The 23,942-nt window shown below is 36.7% G+C and overlaps 1 protein-coding gene and 1 pseudogene across 1 annotated transcript; one reads left to right on the top strand and one right to left on the bottom strand.

Moving 5' to 3' along the window:
* Positions 1–664: 664 nt before the first annotated feature.
* LOC125221262 lies at positions 665–10,158 on the bottom strand (annotated as a pseudogene).
* Positions 10,159–21,504: 11,346 nt separating this feature from the next.
* On the top strand, positions 21,505–23,496 carry LOC125221709 (la-related protein 6C-like). Its single transcript, XM_048123918.1, has 7 exons — positions 21,505–22,077; positions 22,147–22,241; positions 22,301–22,452; positions 22,533–22,614; positions 22,680–22,796; positions 22,871–22,960; positions 23,021–23,496. Exons 1-7 carry the CDS (start codon positions 21,639–21,641, stop codon positions 23,243–23,245), a joined length of 1,200 nt encoding a protein of 399 aa, XP_047979875.1. The 5' UTR covers positions 21,505–21,638; the 3' UTR covers positions 23,246–23,496.
* Positions 23,497–23,942: the final 446 nt, after the last annotated feature.

The following is a 23,942-nucleotide window of genomic DNA, read 5'->3' as shown; positions in this document are numbered from 1 at the left end:
TAAACTAACAATTAAAAAGTTAGATACGATGTCACATTAATAAGTACTCCCTCAGTCTGCCATTAAGAATCTCATTTCTTGATGACATGAGTTTTAAGAAATATTAAGAAAAGTAGGTGAAAAAGTTTGTAGAATAAAAAGTCTTAATATAATAGTTTTAAATGAAAATAGAGTGAATGGACTTTATTACTATTTATAAATAAAGTGAACCGAACCCCATTTGCGACCCAAAAAAAAAAACGGATCTTATTTTAGGACAAAAGGGAGGAGTATCTATTTAAATATACTGATTATGAACCTGTTAAGTAAAAAGAGTGCGCCTTTTTGAGTATGGAATTTCAGTTCTAAGGAAATTTTAATTTGAGCAAAACTAACCTTTTTGGTCACTGAAAGATCATGTTGGTTTTACAATTTTATAAAATTGGAAACTAGAAACAAAAACTAAACACCAGAATCCATAAATGAAAATATGTTCATTGCAAGGGAGAAATAGTAAAATTTCATTAAAATAACAGTGAATATAAACAACAATTAAAATCCTTCAATCAATCCATCTGATTTTACAGACAAGGCACGGAACTAAACCCAGAGCTAATAAGAAAAAAAAATTTTTTATATACTAACCACCCACTCTACAGACAAATGAGCACATCTGGAACAAATTCTAACAATAATATACAAACAACAACAATTTGTAACTTAAAACCATCAACCCGAATCCAGAGAAATCGCCTGAAAATCCACTCCCATATGATGAGAGCCACCAGTTCGCGAACTGGTTCCACCGGTACGAGAACTAGCTCCACCAGTACGCGAACTAGTGCCAAGCGCTTTCTGCAGTTGCCGTATTTTTGAAAGCATCTTTAGGTAGTGGTTGGCTTTGGATAGTAGACGTGTCATCATCATCTTGCCCTAACAAGACACAATCAAAGCTAATCAGCATACCAACTTGTTTCAATTTTAATTACTGGAGTTCCATGAATGGAGTAGTAAAACCACCATACAACATTCAGTAACCTAAGAGTAATCAAACTCAATTCCTCCCCAACTCTACGGGAAAAATGATAATGTTAGTCCTGTTATACTTTTCTGTACAAGTTGAATTTAAGTACTATATTTCAATATATTACACCGAACAATCTCTAAACTGGGAAACATTTTAAACTATGCAAAAGATCATGATATATAAGTAATAACAAGGAATCATATGATACATTAGCACAACAGGACATGAAAGAAAGATAATGACATACTCTCCATTCCTTTTCTCTTTCCAGCTTGCCTATCTCTTGTTTGTCTTAATTTACTTGAACCAGAGACATCACTGGCACTTGGAACAGGTCCAGATGGCAATTGTTGAGGTGCACTGGGTTTTGCACTAGCTGGTGGTATGTTGCTTTGCAAACATATGGATACTACAAAATCAGCATCGGGAGATGGACCTAAAAAGCAGCATGAGAAATTGGTCTGTGACGTAGATTCATTTACACAGAATTCTGTCAGTTCAGTATTTAGTTATAGTCCAGCTTCTAGATTGAAGTTTGGCAAGTTACAAGCACAATTCGGCTATAAAAGCTCATTTAATTAAAATACAGAATTTTTTATTTGATACAGCTCATTTGTGTTACTTCAATACTAGGCTATATATTGTTTAACTAGAGCCTTGTTTTTCATTGAGAATAAAAACTAATGAATTTTAGTTTAATGAAATAGTATTTTATTAGGGTAAACTGATTTGATCTTTTATAAATAATGACGAAAATTTAAACGTAACTATATATAGAAAGCTTGTTTTGGCTTTGACTAAAGTCTACTCCCTCCGTCCTAAAGAATTATGCACTTTGGATTCGACACGGTTTTAATGTAAAATTGGTAAAGTAAAAGATAGGTAGAGAGAAAAAGTAATTAAAGTATTGATAGTGGGGAATGGGTCCCACCTCATTAAAGAGAAAATAGTTTCCAAAATTGAAAAGTGCATATTCTTGTGGGACGGACTAAAAATGAAAGAGTGCATATTCTTGTGGGACGGAGGGAGTATTTACTTAAGCAAGAAGGATATACCAGAAAATTCATATTTACAACACCCTGTTCTGAACCTAAAAACTATCATAACTCAGAAGTCCCATTTTTCTATCACGACTTTGAGCTTTGAGCATATGTCAATATCAGGCACTCACTCGTTAATAATGGGAAACAGGAAAGAGATTAGAAAAGAACTATTGAGATCAAATACCATCTAAAAAAGCTGTTATAGAGGTAGCAGGAACAAATAGCTCATATAATAAACCAAATAGAGATAACTTTCAAGCTACTCGTTTTCAAAAGCTTATGCAAGGACATAAAACCCTTACTCTCTTCCTTATGGGAACTCCAGGTTGAGCTCTCTACGCATTTCACCATACTAAACTATCTATCAATGGATCAAATCAACTACAACAAGAAATAAAATGTACATACCAGGCTTTTGTCCAGGAGCATAAATCACCATTCTTGATACATCTGGATAAACAACCTTGCCAGAAACATTTGAATTAATTTGAATGTCTGCTGTAGTCCGATCTGCATTCAGAACAGAGAGATTGTGAAAGTAGAAGGGAAAAATGAACCCTAATATAGTAGAAGTAACTACTTTACCTGCAGAGCTAGGTCCATTTACAGGAGTAGGATTTTCAATCTTCTTATTGACACCTCTAAAGAGCCACTACAAGCAGACCGTATGACAGTTATAATACACTCAAACATTATTCAGGTTAGAGGGAGAGACCAAAAGTAAGTACCTCTTGCCGAGATAAATGATCCAAGTCCTTCGTTGAGCAAGGCCACAGATCCATGAAACTATACCGCGAAATGACATCTTGCAGAGAATTTTCTAAAACTGATTCTCCATTCTCAGTCATACGGCATAAAGCTTCTTTCCTCCTTTGCTCAACCTAGTACAGAGAAAACTAATGAACACATATTGTAGAAACAAAGTATGACACCACATAATAAGCAATTGGCTTCTACAAAATTACAGCATTACTTCCAACAGATAGGTCAAAAATGTTCAGACTCGGTAATAAACTTGATTGAGGTCACAGAGCATTTTGTGATGTCAAGTTGCAAGAATCCATGAAAGCAAGAACTAATAATCAACCACATACTAGAATGAATAATGACAAAACTACCTTTAACATGCTGGTAAGATCTCCATACGTCTGCTCGAATTGGGCGAATCTTTTCCATACCTACATTGAAGTAAATATATAACTTTACAATTTAAAAGTGGAACAGTAACAACCCTATATTTTGCACTTCCAGTCAAGTAAGTGTGCAAAAACAAAAAGCGAAAAAGAAGACTTAAATACTTATGATATATCACATCTGAATATCTAATTGACAGGTACAGGCATCATAGTTTATACTATTCCCAGAATTTTTATAGCATTTGAATACATAGTAATAACTTTTTATTTTGGTTCAAAAATCTTCCCTAAAGATCTTTAATTTTCATAAGTTCAACAAGATAGAAAACAAAAAAAATTAGAATATCTAACTTATAACGACGATCTACACAAACAACAGCAGAACAGAGCTCAAACAGTGCACCTCAACAGATTCATCAGGTGGAAGTGAGCTCAAAGCACGTCAAACAAAGCACGGATATTTCTATCATCGTTCAAGCGGCACAAGAAATCAGCATATCTGCATTGTGAATAAAATTTGGTATCATGTAAGTTGTGTATTGCAACATTACCCAAATTATTGACAGTATGAAAAGCCTCACAGAGAACAAGGAGTTGGAAAATGATAAATATGGAGTTGGAATCATACAATAATTGAAAAAACAAGGAGGCTAAATTACTTGTGTTACATGACTCGCATCTCCATGCAAAGATGGGTTACTTATGTTACAATTGCTCTAACAACTTTTTGAAAGCAGCCACAGCAATCAATACAGCATTATACTAGAATTATCACCGCAATTATTACAACTACAATCACAACTGTCAGTGTAGATGGTATCATACTGGCTTTAAAGAGGTACTCACTCAAGAATGTAGCTGGGTTCATGCATAAAACGTTTGAGACCTGCTTCAAATATGTTGTGTGCAAGCTGCAAAAAAGAGTTGCATAAAACACATAATACGAAAGGGAGACCAGGTTTAATTGTGCAAAAACAAAATTTTAAAGAAAAACCCAATTTGCTTTTAACTAGAAAGATTGAAAAGATTAAGAAGACAGTTACGTAACACCATTAGTGTCATTTTTTTGTTAGAGAAAACTTGATCATCATGTTATCATATAGCTCTGAGCAAGTCGAGAAAATGGTCCTCTGAGCATTAACAGATCAATCCCAGAAACATGTAGAAGCTAAAGCACCTTTGCATCTTTATCTAGACAGAATGCCATCATTGCATATGCAACATAAACATGGTAGGTGCAGTTCGGAGATTTTCGGGCATCCAGAAAGTATTTGGAGCAGCTTCAACTCCTTCAGTCCTCCTTAAGAATCGTATAAACTGCAGAGCAGACAGCAGAAACAATTTACAAATTCAATCAACACACTTTGTTGCAGTTTTTAGATAAACTAACAATTCAATAATACAACACGGGCCGAAAGAAGAAAAAAAAAAAATAGAAGTAAGTGTTTCACAACAAATAAGTAGAACATGTTAAGGGCTACTTGACAAACTAATCTTGATGAATTCCATTTAGAGTTTGAATCGCTCTAACCACTGCGAGGATTAAATATGACTACAGCATCCTTTTCAATTCAAAATTCACAGGATATCCCATATCCGTCTATTAGTTGTGTTCTGTTTCTAATAATATTAGATTGCTCTTCAGCAGATACCAGTAATGTGAGTTTTCACTTCTGATTTTTGAACAACTTTTGTACTGCAAATGCAGGCAGAACAAAATTTTATACCTGGATGTGAGATAATGCTGCTTTCATTCACGCCATCTCCAAGAAGACTTTCATACACTTTTTTTGCCGCCTGAACAAAAGAAAGCATTGAGATTATATAAATTATAAGATGATTAATCTTAATGTCTGAAGGAAACAATCTCAAGTCAGAATGGTACCTGAGCTGCCCCACGAGTCTCCTCTAGCTCAGCATAGGCATACTTAAGCATATCCGAATCTACAACAAAAGTAAAGAAATTATTAAGGAAACTCGAGAGGAAAAATTAATGAGTAATGGAATCAGATAGGGAAGAAGATACTATAGTTCAAAACAGAAGAGCAGCTATACCAAAAAATCGATCGAGACGACCAAAATAAAAATATAGAGAAGATGGATATTTGAGAGAACATAATCTATCAGCTTATGGATATATACCAGGAAGAGCCTTCAGTGCGCGTTGAAAACTTTAATAGCTGAGTCTTGTGAACCATTTATGGCATGCCACATGGCATAGTCATACCATATATCAGGTAATGATACAAGTACATGAGGCACTAGCACCAAAACAAACGTGTGAGCACTTTCTCTTTGCTATCTACTTTTTCATATCAGTTATCTTAGAGTGATGGCTACACATAAATCAGAAGCTAAGACAAAAAACCTTAACATCAAAGCAACCATTCTAATGGTCCATGCATATAATGGAAACTGAATCTCCAAATTTGATGGATGAGAAACTAAGTTGAAGAATCGAAGGTTGCAAATCCCAGGAAAACCAAATAAGTCCACAACAGGGGAACATGGACAAAACGTAACTGCAACATTTAAATATATTTTACAGGTAATGCTGAGGATTAAGAGAGGCCTGCAGTCATCATACTTTGACATATTGATCATTAAATACTTGTGCTTATTACACTCACACAGAATGGTTGAAGTAAAGACATCAAAAGAATTAATATGGAATTTTTTCAGCAAAACTCCATAAAATGGCCGTAAAACAAATGACTATGCATTACTTCAGCATTGAAACAATCTAACTGTAAATCCCCAAGAAACATAATTTACAAAAACATAAATGGGATTCATTCCTAGTGTGCCTTTGGAAAATTTGCAATTTAGCCTAAAACTTTAAATTTTAACAATTTTATCCACAAGACTATTCAATGTTGGCATACAGATACAAAATAAACAAATCCATCCAGATTGAGCATGCACCCGTTGATAGGAGGCACATGGATTAAGTTGATTGGCAACATATGGCATTTATTTGAGGTTCAAATTTAACTGACATACAAATAGCTGTGGAAGGTCCAACTTACGCAATGCAGCATAGAACATCTCATGGAACATCAACATACAAGAAACTGCTAAAACACAACTTCAAAAATGAAATCCATCATATGTAGTGCTTTCAGTACCTGTTCATAAGCAAATGTTATCCTTTTATTTGCTGAAGCATTGTCAATTCTCTGTGGATTACCTCTGTGAAGAAGCCAACATAGTTGTTAACTAAGTAAACCGTGAACTTAGCCCGTGAAACAAAAATAGTATCCACAAATGATGTATTTTTAGAAAACAACAAAGACATCAAGAGAGGAAAAATTATTTAAATAATACAACAGGTGTACTATCTTGTGCCAATGAAGAAATTGGGAATTAGAAATTATTTCTCCTTCAAGTTACATATACTATATACTCCCTCCGTCTTTGAAAAGAAAAACTTTTGAAACAACTTAGGTTTTAATGCACAATTGGTAAAGTATCTGAATTATTGTTAGTAGAAAATGGGTCCACCTCATTAGAGAGAGAAAAGTTTCCTAAAATAAAAGGTTTCTAATTTTAAGGGACAGACCAAAATGGAAATAATTTCTATTTTGAAAGGACGGAGGAGTATGTTATAGTGTCAAGAAAGTAGCATATTTGATGATGCTTTCACTCATAAGCAAACATAACAGTGATGGGGACACCTACTTCTCAAAACTTAATAACTTTTTCCAGGCCACCCATTGCATTTCCTCCTGTAAAATAAACCGTATACTATTACAAAAATAGTAATGAAAAAAATGATGTCATTTAATTTTCTTGATAAAGGAACTGGGTAAGGCAATATTCTACCAGATTTGTTCGTCCCCTATCTAAATATCAAACAAGAAACTAATAGTAGAGAGTCTAGTGACTCAATCCAAGTTAAACTGAATAAATATGTCAAGTCAGGGAGTACTCAAAAACATTTAGTACTTATTGCTTCTTGTATCTAAAGCTGCGCTTGTGCAATTGAACATATTTTCTTGAAGCTGGTTATCACTTATCAGTGAAAAACAGTAATTAAGAAGGTATAGCCACAAAGAAATTTAAATAAGAATACTCCACTTCTATCTAAATGGGTCAAAGATACCTTAGGAGTACCAGAAGGAGGAACAGCAAGCATATTCCAGTCAATTTCATCAACATACTTCTTACGTTCTCGGTAAACAGCCCTTGCACTGTTATATTTTGGTTGATATTCAGTCACCAACCCTTTTGCCTGCAATGTACTTTAATAATCAGCTTGGAAGTAAACAACGTATGCCCAGATCATTATATATAGTGTACTATCAGCTACCATGGCAAAGTAACAGATTACATTTCTAGCTGAAACTAGAGTTTTTTCCCAAATTCCCGGGAACAGTTCTTTAAAAAACACTTTAAAATGAGAAACATAAGCTCTAACCAAAAAATATCAGAAGCGGAGTTCTACCAGTGCACGGCTCACTGAATTCTCAAAATTCTCGTAGTCTCTCCAAAGTTGTTCAACATGATGAGTAGGCATAACAATAGCCCTCTGGTATAGTTTACGTATGGTAGTCATCCGCTGCGACTCTTCTAAAGTTGTTTGTGCCTGTTCCATTATATTTTATGAAAAGAATTATAGGGAGAAGATTAGAAAGGTTGATTGACACAACAGCAAGCAGTCATACAGTCTAACTTACAGGTAGTGATCTTAGATATGCAACATACTCCATCCATACAGGGCCAGATGCTATATCCGATCCTGTCAATGATATTCTTACACTTAGGAAACTATTGGAACTACTCATAATTCAACAAACAACAAAATCAAGTACAGCAAGACTTTAAGCAAAATATGAAGGTCACACATATGCAGCAACAGAAATAAATTATTCAGCCTCAGTGACATAATTTAGCAATAGAGAACAATTTGAATAGGTTAAGCCTTTAAGGGACAAAAGGCTTTTTACAATTATGACAACTAAAGCAGTCAATTCAAAGCTTTATAATTGCAATTAGGAAATAAGTACAAATTAAAGGGATCTTATTTCAATAAAAACAAATAGAAAAGACTAAGTGGTGAAGAGGACTTGATAATATGGAGGGTAAACTTCATTCGATGTGTGTGTTTGCACATATATACATATATAGAGAGAGAAGCTGAAAATCTCTAAAATCATGATTACAGTAGACTAATGAGTCATTAAAACTAGGTCACATCAAAACTGCAAATCTTCTACATTGGCAATTTGGCGTACCCATAATTTTTACCAAACAGTTAATTATAATTATAGCAAAAATGCAAAATACAGGTGGAGGTACGGAGGTAGTTTAAAAATGTGTGGACACATGCATGTGTGAGATGGATACAAAGATAAGCACTCCAGGATGACTCACCAACATAGTTAAGCATGAATTCAAAAGCTTTCTTTGTCTCTTCTTGACCCTCTATTCCCTTCTTATCATTAACTTTCCTTATGAAGCGAATGTAACAGCGCCTGCATAGAAATGGTGGAAGCAAGCAAGGTTTCAACAAGACTAAAGCATGGGGAGACAGATAGAAGAGAGAGATATTATGAGCACTAAATTCTACGCTATAACTCAGGATAGTGAACCAAAATCAAACACATAACTGAAAAGAAAAGACTTCAACAAGTTGTAGAAAATATACCAAAGAGGAACTTGCAAGCAATTCAAAAGACAACGGCTAAAAACTTGTTTTGTTGCTTCATCATTGTTGCTGGCCATGAGAGCCTCAACATATTGCTTCCAGTATTTTGCCTAAAACAGGAATTTAAATAAGCAATGAAAACCAGTAATGATGGGCAATAAAAAGATTAATAGGCCAAAGTTACATGTACTGAACAATCAGAACAGCAATGGTTATCAATGACACAGAGTACAAATTGGAGGGAAGAAACATGCATGAGTATGTGAAGGACTTCTTAATATCAGAAATAGGCACACGAACCTAGAATCATTAATATCACATACATAGAGTATGTGAAGGACTTCTTAGATGTGACCTTAATATAAGAAATAGGCACACGAACCTAGAATCATTAAGTGAGAAATTTAATTAAACTTGATCTAAAGTAGTACTATTAAGTTAAGCTAAGTCAGAAAATTCTACTCTGAAAAACTAAAGAAGTTCTTGAGATCTTATGAACTTCTCCACTTGCACAATGTGATTCGGCATATGGCATGACAAACCAAAATACACTGTCAAATGTCACACAACTGAAGAACTTCAAGATTATATACTTATTTAACATAATATAGCCAGGCATGCATCTAGCATCTAGCATCTATCAACAAAGTTACACACATGATCCATCACACCCTTGCACAAAATAAGACCTGACACAATCGTTCTAATAGAGTACACCGAAGAGCGTTTAGAGTTCAAGTCCCACAACAAGTGCTTACCGAAGTGGGGAAATTGGCCAGAAGATGCTCATATATGGGCACTGCATCTGACATTGGCAACCGCTGCATAAACAATATATACATTCATAAATAGTCTGCACAGGCAGGCCAACGAATCCAAACACACGCCAACAAAAAAAAGATGATGATTGAATAAAATTAGGAGTACCAGTGCCTCATTAGCAAGCCTTTCAGCAGCTTCGACGTTAAGCTTATCTGCATTCGCATCTTGGCGATCAAGAAAACAATTTTGTTAAACGTTACAACAGACAAAAACATAAATTTTGGGATACGTACTTGAAGAAGAGAAGTACCAGAAAGAGAGAGCGAGTTCGGTTGTGGTGTCTCAGTGGCCATGAGCCCCAAATTATGACGATGAAACACTACAACTCAAAGCCCTAAATAATTAATTTGGGGTTAGATAAGGAAAACTCGGAGGTATAATTTTTTTCAAATGGGACAAGGAGTCCAAGACAGTGCCACCACACACAAAATCGGTGGCGGCAGTGGGTTGTGGAAGAACGTTCCGGTGGTGATCCGGAATCACGTCATTAACCCGACCCAATTCACTAACCCGTTTTGGCAATCAAAATTAATTACAGGTCGGATTTATTTAATTATTATGGAAATTATCTCAGGCCCAAATATATTCATTTTGGGCTGGGGCTGCAGGCTAGTTCCAGACACTTACCCCTGCTAATTTTTATCTACGCCCAGCTTATATTTTAATTAGGACAATTACATATCTATCACATTTTTTCTTACTATATATAGCAGTATTATTTCTATTGAATAAAGAATACATGATTGATATATTATCTATTTTCGAAAATAAAATTAAAATATGAAGTGCACAAGAGGGAAGATTGTCTCTTTCATTCAACTCACACTATGCTATAGATAATTCATATCGCAGCCATACTCTAATAAGTGGTGTCAAATCTTCGAAATTGATATAGTTTTACCTTTCTCAATAAAAGGATCACCGGTGAAATGCACCAACATTAACGACCCGCAATGACTTTTATTCATCTTTCCAAATATGCCCTATTTATATACGAATATATAACAATAGTACACTCTTAAGAATTTTAACAATATTATATTATTAAGATTCTTGATCGATATCCCTCTTCAAATATAAAATGAATACCGAAAGTGTATAAAAAATAAAACTGACCTATCTAACAAGTTCAGTTTATTTTTTTTGATACACCAATTTATGCAAGTGGTTGTTTGGTGCAATTTTGAGCATTAGACGAGCTATATTGTACTTTTTTCTCTTTTAGAAAACTGGTATGGCTATTTTATTAAAAAAATATAGTACGTACTTGATTGTAATATAAAATCTTATTATGACTAGTGTCTGTAGCCTATACATGACTCCATCCCGTCGTATAATTTATTTCACATTTCATCACTGAGATAAAATTCGAATAGAAATTAATATAGTAATGGTTGACATCCTATCTTCTTTTTCTTCTTAACATGTTTGGCTAATAAATTAGCATTGTCCATTTTGATTCGCATCATTTGTAAATTCGCAGTAAAAACAACTAAATATTGATAATATTTTTAAAAAAAAACCTGATTACGTCACTTGATTAACTAAACAGGTTAGAAGGGTGAATGACAGTACATGATCTTACGTTGACGACAGAATCGAACGTGATATCATCAAGATAATAGTAAAGGTCACGCAAGATTATTTCTTAATTACCATAATCTTGATAAATCATCTATCTAACCATATACCAAATCTTATTTTTGGTGTTAGAAAACTTCTTCAATCATACTGAAAAAACAGACCTCATTTTATGAGATATATACTAAAAAAAATTAAATTTTAAATTTGATGTAAACAATTGAAGTAAAATTATTTTTTAGTGTGATATACTTTTAGAAATGGATTTGAGTTTGGTTTAAATATTGGAGATGGCCTAATATAAGCTAAAAACTCAAATAAAAGTATAAGTTACATTGGAGAATTATTTTTATGTTCCGCCTTAATTTATTTTTATAAATATTAATACTAGTGGAAACTGGGAAGCAAGCTAGACTATAAATATGCGTGGAATTGAAAATGAAGCAAAACTCGTGGTTGTTCAACACAATCTTCTCGCTCCATCTACTTTCTCTCTCTATATAAGATCTGGGAATCCAATGCTAATGTGATCGTTAACCTTCGATTGCAGTCCTCCGTTGAAATATTTTTGGAGCGAGTTTCGAGGATGGATAGCGGAACCGACAAGATATTGGAGCTTGAAGACGATCGATGCTTTCAAAGATGAGCTCCCTCTCTGCATGATGCTCCTCAATGATGGTATGAATTTTCCCCTAATTCACCAAACTGAATTGTCAAGATCACAGGGTTTTAAATTCCGATCTCTCGTTTCTCTACTTCTTCTGATGGCGGCTTTAATTGCAGCGATTGCGAAATTGAGGGATGAGAAAATCGGCGACGTGAAGGAAACAGACATTGTTAACAGGAGAGAGAAAATGAGCTGGATGAGTTATGGGACACCGGCAGCGATGAAAAGGTAGTAACTGAATCGTCGTTTCTTTTGTTTCTTTAAATTCGAGCTGAGTACTTATCTTTGATGATGAACAGAGAGAGGAAGAATCAGTTGATCTTGCGGCGGTCGGAAAAGAGGGCAGGGATGAGTCTCCGGGAGTGCCGTGGCTTTCTCTTGAGATAAAGAATTCGATGGAGGATGATTCCAGGAAGCAGAAGCAGCGGCTGTGCTCCATCGCCGGTTTCTTAGCGCGCTGCAACAGCTCTGATGAATTCCATAATTTATTTTTGTTCAAGATTGGATTAGTTGAAAAACAGATCAGAGAGCTTATGCAAGTCGATGGGCTCACCAAGGACGAAGTGAAGAGTCATTTGCAGGTGCGTATGTGAATTAATTAAGATGTTCAAATTTCTTAATGCAACAAAGACACCAGTGTTCTCGAGTCGTCTAAGCCTATCAATTCGCACTCGAACTCACTGCAACTGCAATGTCCTATTCAGCTAGCCGTGGAAGACGAAGATGATGAGTACAAATCGTAGAGCCACACTAGTCACATCCGCGATGTATAGAGAGAAGCATACTAGAGTTCTGCAGATACAGAAAGGCCAAAGCTAAGTCTTTTTGATTTATTGGGAAACTCCATCTCTCTATGAAATTCCTCTCCGGTTCATCAACCCAATATTCTCATCTTTCAACATTACCAACTTCTTCAATTTTATTGATCCATATTATTCTTGAATGGGAATTCCTGTGTTTAAGGCATCCAACCGTTAAGTTATGTTGGCGGTTGGCCCCTAAAAGTTAGACTTTTTTAAATACATAAATTTACTCCTCTTTTGATTGAATAAGCAGTTACTGTAAATGACTTTTTCAAAATTATTAAGTAGTAGTACATTTTTTTATAATAACAACGATATTAAAAAAACAGAAAAATTAAGGAGTATTTAAATTTATTAAAACATAAAGATATCATTAATTGTCTTCTAAGGTCTCATAAATTATTTTTAAAATTGCATAAAAACAAACACTCCAAAATTTCGACACTGATTATTTAAAAAGGAACCCTTAAGAGGCTAAAAAATCGGATGAGGCCATGTATATTTAATGCAAAATTTTAATTTTTGTTGAACTCTTCTTCACTCAAAAGTAAAATAAGAAATAAAAAGAAAAAATAAGTAAAATAAGGTTTAAAAAAATAGTGAAATTAATTTTAATGAACTTTAGATTTAGTTTCTAAATTGGAAAGTTTCTATTATGAACAACAAGGAAAAATTTCTGTTGTTATACGTACAACTTACGTCAATGGATAGAAAAATATTCATTGCATACACAGAATAATGGCGGGAGAATCTATAAGCATATATAATGACCCTGACAGTATAGGGGAGCACTGCACTCCCTATACACTTAACTTATAATATCCTACTGATAAGGATCGTCAGATATATAGATGTGGGATTGTGATTTCATCAACTGAGATTGCATTTTTTAGCATTTTCATTGCATTAAAGGGTAAAGTAGTCAGGTCATGTATTTAATCCACTCTTCTAATTTGATGAGCGAAATTTGAGGGAGCATTCAATCACACGATCTTTCCACTCTCTTCAACTTCCTTCAAATCTTTACAGTCTCTTTCCAATCGAATCAACTTCTCATTCCGCCGCTTTCAACTCCAAAAACACATTCCCAATTGAAAACCCTAACCCAATCCCGACGCTCACCACAGTTCCGGCAACAGCAAAGTCCAACGCTTCCATCAACACAGCATAAACCGCGTCCATCAACCGACCAACAATTCGAAAAATTTCCAAAAGACGAGAGATTTCGAACACCACAGAGCCTAACGTTGATGAATCGTCGCGAATTGGTAATTTTCTGATTGTCCCGGTTCCTATTTCGTGAAGTTATGTTTGCTGATTTCAATTGCTTAATCTATTTAATTTCGTTTTTGTGTGTGTTTAGATGTCCACAATTTTGGTGTTTTTGCATAGCGTTGTTTTCGATTTGCTTATTGCGATTGATTTTGTTGCTTAATTCTTCTTGTGGTTGCTTTATTCCGTGATAAATATATTTTTTTTGGAATAATATTTGTTTGTTAAAATTTTTTGCTTAATCATTTCAGAATGTTGCTTAATTTCGTGTAAAATGTGCTTATTGTTGTGTAATATTTGAAATCTTGCATTTTGGGTACCAAAAATTGCTTATTTGCGCTAAATTGTGCTTACATTTGATACATATTTAGGTATGTGCTCCCTCTGTACAATGTTTACTTTGTTGAACAGTTTGCTTATTCTGGTCGAGAAGATGCTTATTTTCTTGTTAAATGTGCTTATTTTTTGTTGTCTGGTTTGTGTATTGAATTTTTTTGGTTGGTGCTATTAGAAGTGTTGCTTTTTCTGTATAGTTGATTGCTTACTTTGTTCTTACCTCTGCTTAATTTGGCTATTAAAATTTTGCTCAAGCTATTCGAAATGTTGCTTAAGTATTGAGATACTTTGCTTACTTCCAAAAAATGCCTCCTATCCTGTTCTGAATCGATTTTTTTTTGTGCACCTTTAGTTCACAAGTGACATAAAGGAAAGAATCCAGCTGCTAGCGACGCTGAACAACAGTTGCAGCATTTTGAGAAGAAAATAAAATCACTCCATTTCAGGAGTTCTCCTAAATATTTTAGTTATTTGAAATGTTACTTACTTTGTTGGACAATATGCTTAATTTAATCTATTGTTGTTTCATTTGTTTGAGAATTTGCTCAATTTCGCACTTATATTGTAAAAATTTGCTTATTTTGTACAAAAGAATGCTTATTTTGTGCTAAACTATGCTTATTCTGGGTACGCCAAGTTTTTTTATTGCTTATTATGGACATTGCTTAATTTGTTGAATTTTTTGCTTATCCTATTCGAGAGTGTGCTTAGTTATTGAGATACTTTGCTTACTTCATAATCTTGCTTACTTCAATTAACAAGTGACGGAAAGGAAAGAATCCAACTGATGAGGCAACTGATCCCGATGCCGGATAGGTTCAGCCTATTGAAAAGGAAATAAAATCACTTTATTTCAGGAGTTCTTCAGAATATTTTAGTGTTCTAATTGCTAAACTTAATTCGAAGTAGAGGAATAGAGCCCGAGGGATGGGATTCGAACAACTGTTGCATTTCTCATTGACCAACATTTTTGTATTACAATGTCAGTTACTATCAATGCAATTTTTTACTTTTTGTGCTGCGAACGTTTGATTTTTGTGCTGCAAGTTTTTTATTATGAAAATATATTACACAAGAAATGCCTTATCGCAATCACTGCAACGCACTTCAAAACGAGATGCAACATTGTGAAGGGCCATACATTCCATAACTTAATTCCCTCACATTTTATTATAACACCAATATATAAAAGTAGGCCTCACATTCCACTAACTTTTTATATCCACTTTATTTTATAAAGTCAAACAATTTCTTAAAACTCGTGCCGGTCAAATATAAGACATTTAATCACGGACGGAAAGAGTATGGAACAATATTTTGCATTATTTATTAAGAATGTTGCATTGTCGACAAGAAACCAAGATAGATACACCTACAATACTAATAGGAATTAAGTAACTTATCATGTCATAAAACATGAAAGACGTAAATTTAGAGACGAAATAAAATATTAAAATCCAATAATAATGGAAGAAATCATATATTGAGAATCCAATATTCTGTTCACCACATAATTAGGAATTGGGTTATCATAAAACGTGAAGGGCGTAAATTTAGGAAGAGCAAGAAACTGACTAAAATACATATACCAATTATAAAGGTCCCTACATATTTCGATTTTTTAAATAGTTTTTGGACGGGTGATGTGGCATAATCATGGCCATCAATTTCATAGATTGGGTGGACGAAAATGGTAGGATGTTATTTTTCCAAAATGTGATATTTTTTAAGTGCATCCCTGGCAGTATATATCCATTTAAATATTTGGCCAATAAAATTGTAAGCTGAATTGCTCTTCATTCTTTGCGGGTTCCCTCTCATTTTTTTTCTTTTTTTTTTTTTTTTTTTTCCTTTTCTTATCCTCTAATTGATTAGATTCCATTTTCGAAATAAGCTAATTCCCAAAATTGAACATTTTATTGTTGGAATAGACTAGAGAGAATCTAATAATACTATAAATACTAGCATAGCATAGTATATGTTAACCTATAAATAAATGGCTTGCAACCTGTTGCTTATAATTATATTAGCATGCTCCCTTTATCATTAAAAACAAATACTCCCCCGTCTCCAAAAAATATGCACACGAACATGGGGTATACGGTGGTTTAACGCCACTGGCTGTTGCAGCACCAGACACCAACGCCGGAGAAAACAAGGGGGAACGGGTGGCTGCTGTAGTAGGCAACCAGTCTGCAGCGCCACCCGTCACAGACAACAGCAACGGCGGAAGCAGTAGCACCAGACAGTAGCAGCACCCGTCGCAGGCTAAAGCTGCGTCGGCAGAGGAGGCTGTGCAGCGAGAAAGCCAAGGGTCGGCGGTGGAGGCTGTGCAGCGTCGGCGACGAAGACAAGGGTGCCGCGTGGAGGAAGGCCGGCTACCCCAAGAAGAAGCCGATCTCCAACTCCGTCAAAACCAGTCTCCAGCTTCCCGTCGGAAATCACGAATTTGAAGAAGTTTTGGTTGAGGCAGAAGCTGTTTTGATGGAGGCAGAAGCTACGGTTGAGTGGGATAACCCTCATACATACAAAATTGCCAAATGCCCCCCCAAGTCCAAGCCCCTCTAAAAAAATACCCCACTCATCTCTCACTTTGCAAAATGGTCCCCAAACTCTCAGACATTCCCAAAATATACCCCACCTCCAACCTTCTTCCACTGTACATCCCTAATCAATCCAAAATTATCAAAAAACACCCCAATTGTCCAAAAAATATCAAAAAAGCCCCCAAATGGTCAAAATTTCCGAAAAAATCCCTCCATCTTTCGAAAATTCAAAAATTACATCCCATATTTTTGAATTTAAGCCATCCATCCCATATATAAATTCTTTCCAGCCTCTTGCGTACTCATCATCCTCCCACATAGGACCTAAAGACTACCACTGGATTTTTGACTGTGGGGCAATCGATACCATGTCCTTCGATGCATCCGATTTCCTTGATATCTCCCAGTCCACAAAAACTTATGTTCAAACTGCCAGTGGGGAGTTAGCACAAGTGAAAGGGGCGGGCACGATCACTATCTCACCAACCCTTTACCTCTCGAACTGCCTTTATGTTCCGTCATTGTCCCACAAACTTTTATCTGTTAGTCATGTAACAAGAGATCTCAACTGCAAATTGCTAATGCAACCCCGTTTTTGTATGTTACAGGATATCAAGACGGGGACGATAGTTGGGCGTGGCACTGAGCGACATGGACTGTACTATGTGGATGAGATAGCCCAACAGAGTACTGCGATGCTGACTCACGGACTAACTGACAGACAGATTTGGCTCTTACATCGCCGGTTAGGGCATCCATCTATAGGATATCTTCGTCTACTCTTTCCCGAGTTAGTTTCTTCTACACATGTTTTGAATTGTGAAACTTGTGTTTTGGCAAAAAGTCACAGACATTCTTTCAAATTAAACAATACTAGAGAAAAATCACCGTTTGCGTTGATTCACTCTGATGTGTGGGGTCCTGCCCCAGTTACTGGAGGACAAGGCTTTAGATATTTTTTGTTATTTATTGATGATTTTTCACGTATGACTTGGATTTATTTTTTGAAAACAAAATCAGAGGTTTTTGAGAAATTTACTGAGTTCTATCATCTTGTCCAAACCCAGTATAACTCAAAAATTCAAATCCTTAGATCTGATAATGGGAGGGAATACGTGAACTCCAGGATGACATCTTTCTTCACTAAAAAGGGCCTTGTCCACCAAACTTCGTGTGCTTATACGCCCGAACAGAATGGGTTAGCCGAGCGAAAAAACCGATACATCCTTGAGATCACCCGTGCACTCCTTATAGAGTCTAGTGTCCCTAAATCCTTTTGGCCGGAAGCCATCGCAACAGCTGTTTACCTCCTCAATCGTCTTCCCACAGGAATCCTAAACTTTAAAACCCCCTTAGAAGTCTTCTCTTCCCAAAACTCGATCCCATCATCTCTCGCCCTTGAACCCAAAATTTTTGGGTGCACAGTTTTTGCTCACATACCCAAAATGACCGTGATAAATTCTCACCATGTGTAGTCAAATGTGTCTTTTTGGGTTATGGGAAAAATCAAAAAGGGTATAGATGCTATGAGCCGTCGACAGATCGCATGTATGTTACTATGAACTGTGACTTTGTTGAGAATGAATACTTCTATTGCCAATCTAGCGGTCAGGGGGAGAGTGAGACAGGAAACCAAAACAGTGACGCACTAAATTGGCTACCTTTGTGGGGAGAAACCATTCAGGGGGAGGATATTCAAAGGGAAAACAATCAACCTAGCCTACCAGAGCCAAATCCTGTCACAGAAGTCGGTCCAATGGAGGAAGTTAGTAGTAACACCGGACAGTCAGATTCCCAAGAACAACACATGCCACTTCAGGGCACTGCCAAGCTATCTGACCAGTCCTTGAATCCTGAGGTAAATACTTCTGATCCCAATATTGGTACCTTACCTGAAACCACTAACAGTGACAGGGAAACCAAAAGCAATACAGATACAGATGAGCCACCTACTGAACAAGCGGCAGATTGCCTCACAGAAGTACAAGAGTGATTCCTCCTCGAAGATACTCACCAGACTGGAAGGGGCGAAAACCTAAATACTCTGTGGCAAATCTTACTCAGGGCCACCTCACTGAAATGGCTAGGGCATTCGAAGCTGCAATTTATGAAGAAGAAGAGATTCCGCAGTCCTTCGAAGAGGCAATGAAACACAAACACTGGAGGGAAGCCATGAAGAAAGAGATTAATGTCTTGATAAAAAATAAAACATGGGAGAAGTGTACTTTACCTTCGGGAAAGAAACCAGTTGGATGTCGTTGGATCTTCACCATAAAAAGACGTGCAGATGGTTCAATCGAGAGATACAAGGCAAGATTGGTTGCTAAGGGATATACTCAGGTATATGGAATAGACTATGAAGAGACTTTCTCCCCTGTGGCCAAGCTTAACACAGTAAGAACTCTTCTATCTGTAGCTGCATGTAAAGAATGGCCGTTATACCAGTTCGATATTACCAATGTCTTTCTTCATGGAGAACTTGAGAAAAATAAAGAAGTATACATGGAAGTTCCCCCAGGGTTTTATGAAGAATTTGGAAAAGGGCAGGTGTGCAGACTAAGAAAAACCCTTTATGGGTTAAAGTAGTCCCCCAGAGTATGGTTTGGAAGATTTTGCCAAGCAATGTTCAAACATGGCTTCGAACAGAGCCATTCAGATCACACACTATTCCTAAAGAAGAGGAACGGCAAAATGACATGTCTAATCATATATGTTGACGACATGATCATAACAGGAGATGATACCGAAGAGATCCAAAATCTGAAGGAGAATCTGTTTAAGGAGTTTGAAGTGAAGGACTTGGGAGCATTGAAGTACTTTCTAGGAATTGAAGTGTTGAGATCTAAACACGGGATATTCCTAAGACAAAAAAAGTATGTACTTGACATGCTAGTCGAAACGGGCCTACTGGACTACAAGCCTGCGGAAACCCCAATGATACCCAACCATGGGCTGAAAATTGTGGATGGAGCTAAACCTACAGATCGTGAAAGGTATCAACGGTTAGTAGGAAAACTTATCTATCTTGCTCATACCCGCCCCGATATCTCATATGCAGTTGGCATTGTGAGTCAATTCATGCATCAACCGCAGGAAGATCATATGAATGTTGTCCTGAGAATTGTGAGGTATTTAAAAGGAACAATTGGTTATGGGATATTCTTAGAAAAGAAAGAAGATTTGGAAATCGATGGATACACCGATGCCGATTGGGAAAATAATCCAGTCGATAGAAAGTCTACTGCAGGGTTTTTCACCTTTGTTGGGAGTAACTTGGTCACTTGGAGGAGCAAGAAACAGAAAGTTGTAGCCCTGTCAAGTGCGGAAGCCGAATTTCGAGGGTTTAGAAGTGGTCTTATGGAGATACTTTGGCTTAGAAGATTGTTAACAGAAATTGGCTTTCCACCGACACAGAGAAGTCAACTTTTTTTTGACAACAAAGCAACAATCAGCATTTCAGAGAATCCTGTACAACATGACAAAACAAAACATGTCGAAGTTGATCGACACTTTATCAAAGAAAAACTCGAAGGCGACATCATCGAATTTCCATTTGTTCGATCTGAGGAACAACTTGCAGACATACTGACCAAGGCATTGTGTCATAAAGTCTTCAAAGAATTTCTGGGCAAGTTGAATATCGGCGATACCGTTGCTCAACTTGAGGGGGGTGTTGGAAAAAGCAAGAAGAATAAATGGCCGCCCACATTTATTATGTGTAGAGTTCCTAGTTGTAGTGTGTTTCCAATACTCATTTATTGGTGTATTTAACGAGACTCAAATCTCCCTATAAATACTAGGGAGATGAGCATATCAAACACATCAAGAAATACAATCTCTTTACTTTTTAGATCAATATGCCTATCCAATCTTTTTATATCTCTCTCGATTACCATCTTTAAGAGTATGCAATTTAAGTCATATATTTATTCTCTTCTATTTAAAGTAAGTGCATCCCATCGCTCAACTAGATAAACTATTACACAGACATTCTATTATAAAATCAATATATGAAAATAGAACTCATATTCTACTAATTTATTTTCTTATTTTTAGTTATAAAGTCAAATAATTTTTTAGAAATCATGTCGAATCAAAATGTGACTATATACGGCAAATAGAGGTTAAAGTTTGTAGTGATCACGTAAGCAGGGATAGAGAGGCATATAGTAGCATCACTTTATAAACTACCAAGAACAATATATAATCCGCATCATGATTAATGCATTGTAATTGTATTGTAACACAAAACGCGCTGAAATCGAGCTTGAAAACTAAATATTGCCTGCTCTTAAACAAATAAAAGAACCAAGGTTCCGTAAATGGGCTTTTACCTGAGCCATCCCTCATTACTTTTACACTATCAATAACTGAGAATGTTTATCCCTACACTATTATAAATTGCTAATATACAAAAAAAAACTAAAAAAAAAAAAGGAAAAAGGGTGAAGAAACGGTTAGTCAAAAATACCAGAAATGGTGAAATGCCATGATTTCCTCCACACGAAAACATAGAAATCAGTTATATCAACACTAAAAAGAAGGTGGAATCAACAATTCCCCCTCAAATTCCTACACCACTAATTCCAACCTTACTACAAAACCAACACTCCAAAACTATGCATCAAGAAGTCGAAGCAAAGCCACAGCTTTGATCCATAATAACTCTTTTATTTTTTTAGTTTTTCCTTTCCTTTTTAACAAAAAGTAGTTCATTCTCCTGTAACAACAAAAAAAATTCCCCAAAAAAACAACAAAAAAATCGTTACAAACAAAATGGCGCAAATGAGCGAACAAGATTATGCTCGCGAAAAAGAAGAAGAATCCCATAGCGAGAACCGGCGGAGCAGAAGCGACAACGGCTCGTTCAAGTTCAACGTGGCGGCACCGGAGTTCGTGCCAACGATGGCCTCCGCCACCGCCCAGGTGCCCGTAAGCGGCTACTTCTACCCGTGCTTCCCATCGATGGACGGCACCACGGGCAGCTGGATTTACGTGTCCGATCAAGAAATCAGCCTCCCTTCTTTGGCTCAGCCTAAACCTAATGGCAAAGTCGCCTCCCCTCACAATGCCCAGCACCAGCCCAAGGATTCCGCCCTCTCCGAGGAGCTCAAGCACAAGATCATCAAACAGGCGGAATACATGTTCAGCGACATGAGCATGCTGGCCAATGAAACCCTCGTCAAACACGTCAATAAGGACCCTGAAGGCTACGGTGAGATGAGACAGAGTTTGTGAAATTAAATCCCTCAATTTTGATGTTGATTTGTTTTTTTTTTTCCAGTCCCCATCAATTTCGTATCCACTCTGAAGAAATTGAAATCGCTGAACGTGAACAACCAGATGGTGGCGCAGGCTCTTCGTTCCTCATCGAAACTGGTAATTAATTGAGGATTTGATTGATTCAGCATAGTTTGTTAAATTCTGTTACTATGTAGATGGTGAGCAACGACGGGAAGAAGGTGAAACGCATGCATCCGTTCACCGAGAAAGAGAAGGAGGAGCTGCAGCTGCGAACTGTCATTGCTGAAAACCTCCCCGACGATCACTCCCATCAGAAAATCGAGAAAATGTTCAACGTCGTTGGAAAGTAGGAACCTCAATCTTTCCCTTGCTTCGTATCATATCTGCATTATGCGTATTATACATAATGTTATGTGTATGCTGCAGTATAAAGTCGATCCGCATATGCCAACCACAGGAGCATAATTCGTCGAGGTCTTCAAAGGGCGATATAGTTATTAGCAACAAGGTAAAACAAATTAAGGTTATCGTGCCATGTATAAGTATCTTATCTAGTTATTGTTGATGGTGTAGCTTCACGCGCTGGTGGAGTATGAGAACCTCGAGACAGCAGAGAGAGCAGCGGAGAAGCTAAACGACGAGAGGAACTGGAGAAAGGGGATGCGAGTGAGAGTGATGCTCAAGCGCTCCGTATGTCTAAACACCCCACAATGCCTATTTATATTAGTAATTCCTATTTCCTCTAAACGCAAATGCAAATGCAGCCAAAGTCTGTGCTCAAGTGCCGCAAGTCAGAATTCGACGTCTGTTTTGATGATGAAGAATCCTCCCGGCTCAGCAACTCAGAAACTGAGGTACCTCTGCCACTCACTATTGTTTATTACTTATAAATTAATCTGAGAGAAAACGTGCAGGCTGATGAGAATGGAGCAACACTGAAGAGGAGCTGGTCCAAAAACAGAGGGAAAGCAAAACAGCAGCAACAGCAGCCACAGCGGCCGCAGCTGCAGGCCACCCGCAGCCTGCCGGCGACGTCCTCTCACTTCGGCACCAACTTCCCCGTCAAGGGACCCAGGATGCCCGACGGGACTCGAGGATTCACCATGGGGCGGGGAAAGCCGCTTGCCATCCAAGTTTGATTGATTAGGATTTCAATTAATTCATTAATTCAACTAGGAAGTTGTCTTTGTCGAACAAACAAGCTAGTTCCATTGGTCTTTTTCCATACTTAGGGGTGTAATGCCTCTGAATGCTTCGTAATAGCTATTTTTGGGTTTTCCATTTTTTTTTGTATAGTTCCGCTCACTCGTTGAGCTGGGAGTTCGCTACATGGGAGACAACCCTCGGTTCTCCATAGCTTTATACTATCATACACTATTTATTTTTTTTATACACTAGGAGTATTTTTTTTTTGTTGGTTGTTGTGGTTTTTCAAACATGGAGTCGAGTTATGGAAATAGAGCAAAGTAAGCAAGAAAGATTCATGATGTAAATTCCATAATTGTATAGTACTATTTGATTTGTTTCAAGGATGATGAACATATATGCTTTTGTAACTCCTAGACCGTGATATCTAACACTAACTAGATATTGGTCCATCATGCCTTCTTCAGAATTCTCCAAAACCACCATTTTACCCAAGTTGTTAGTGACCTAATAGAGCATCTATCAAGTTCATGATCTAAGGTGACACTGGTTGGATTCCCTATCTTCACAATCATTATCTACACGTGTTGCATTGCATGCATGTGTTTCACTCGAGCTTATTTCTTCATGCACTAAGACGTGACCAATTCCAACATCTTCCCTCAATTCAAGCGACGTTAAGGAACAAAA

This window comes from Salvia hispanica, chromosome 4 (assembly GCF_023119035.1).
Source record: "Salvia hispanica cultivar TCC Black 2014 chromosome 4, UniMelb_Shisp_WGS_1.0, whole genome shotgun sequence".
NCBI lineage: Eukaryota > Viridiplantae > Streptophyta > Magnoliopsida > Lamiales > Lamiaceae > Salvia > Salvia hispanica.
This window is presented reverse-complemented; position numbering and strand designations above follow the sequence as displayed.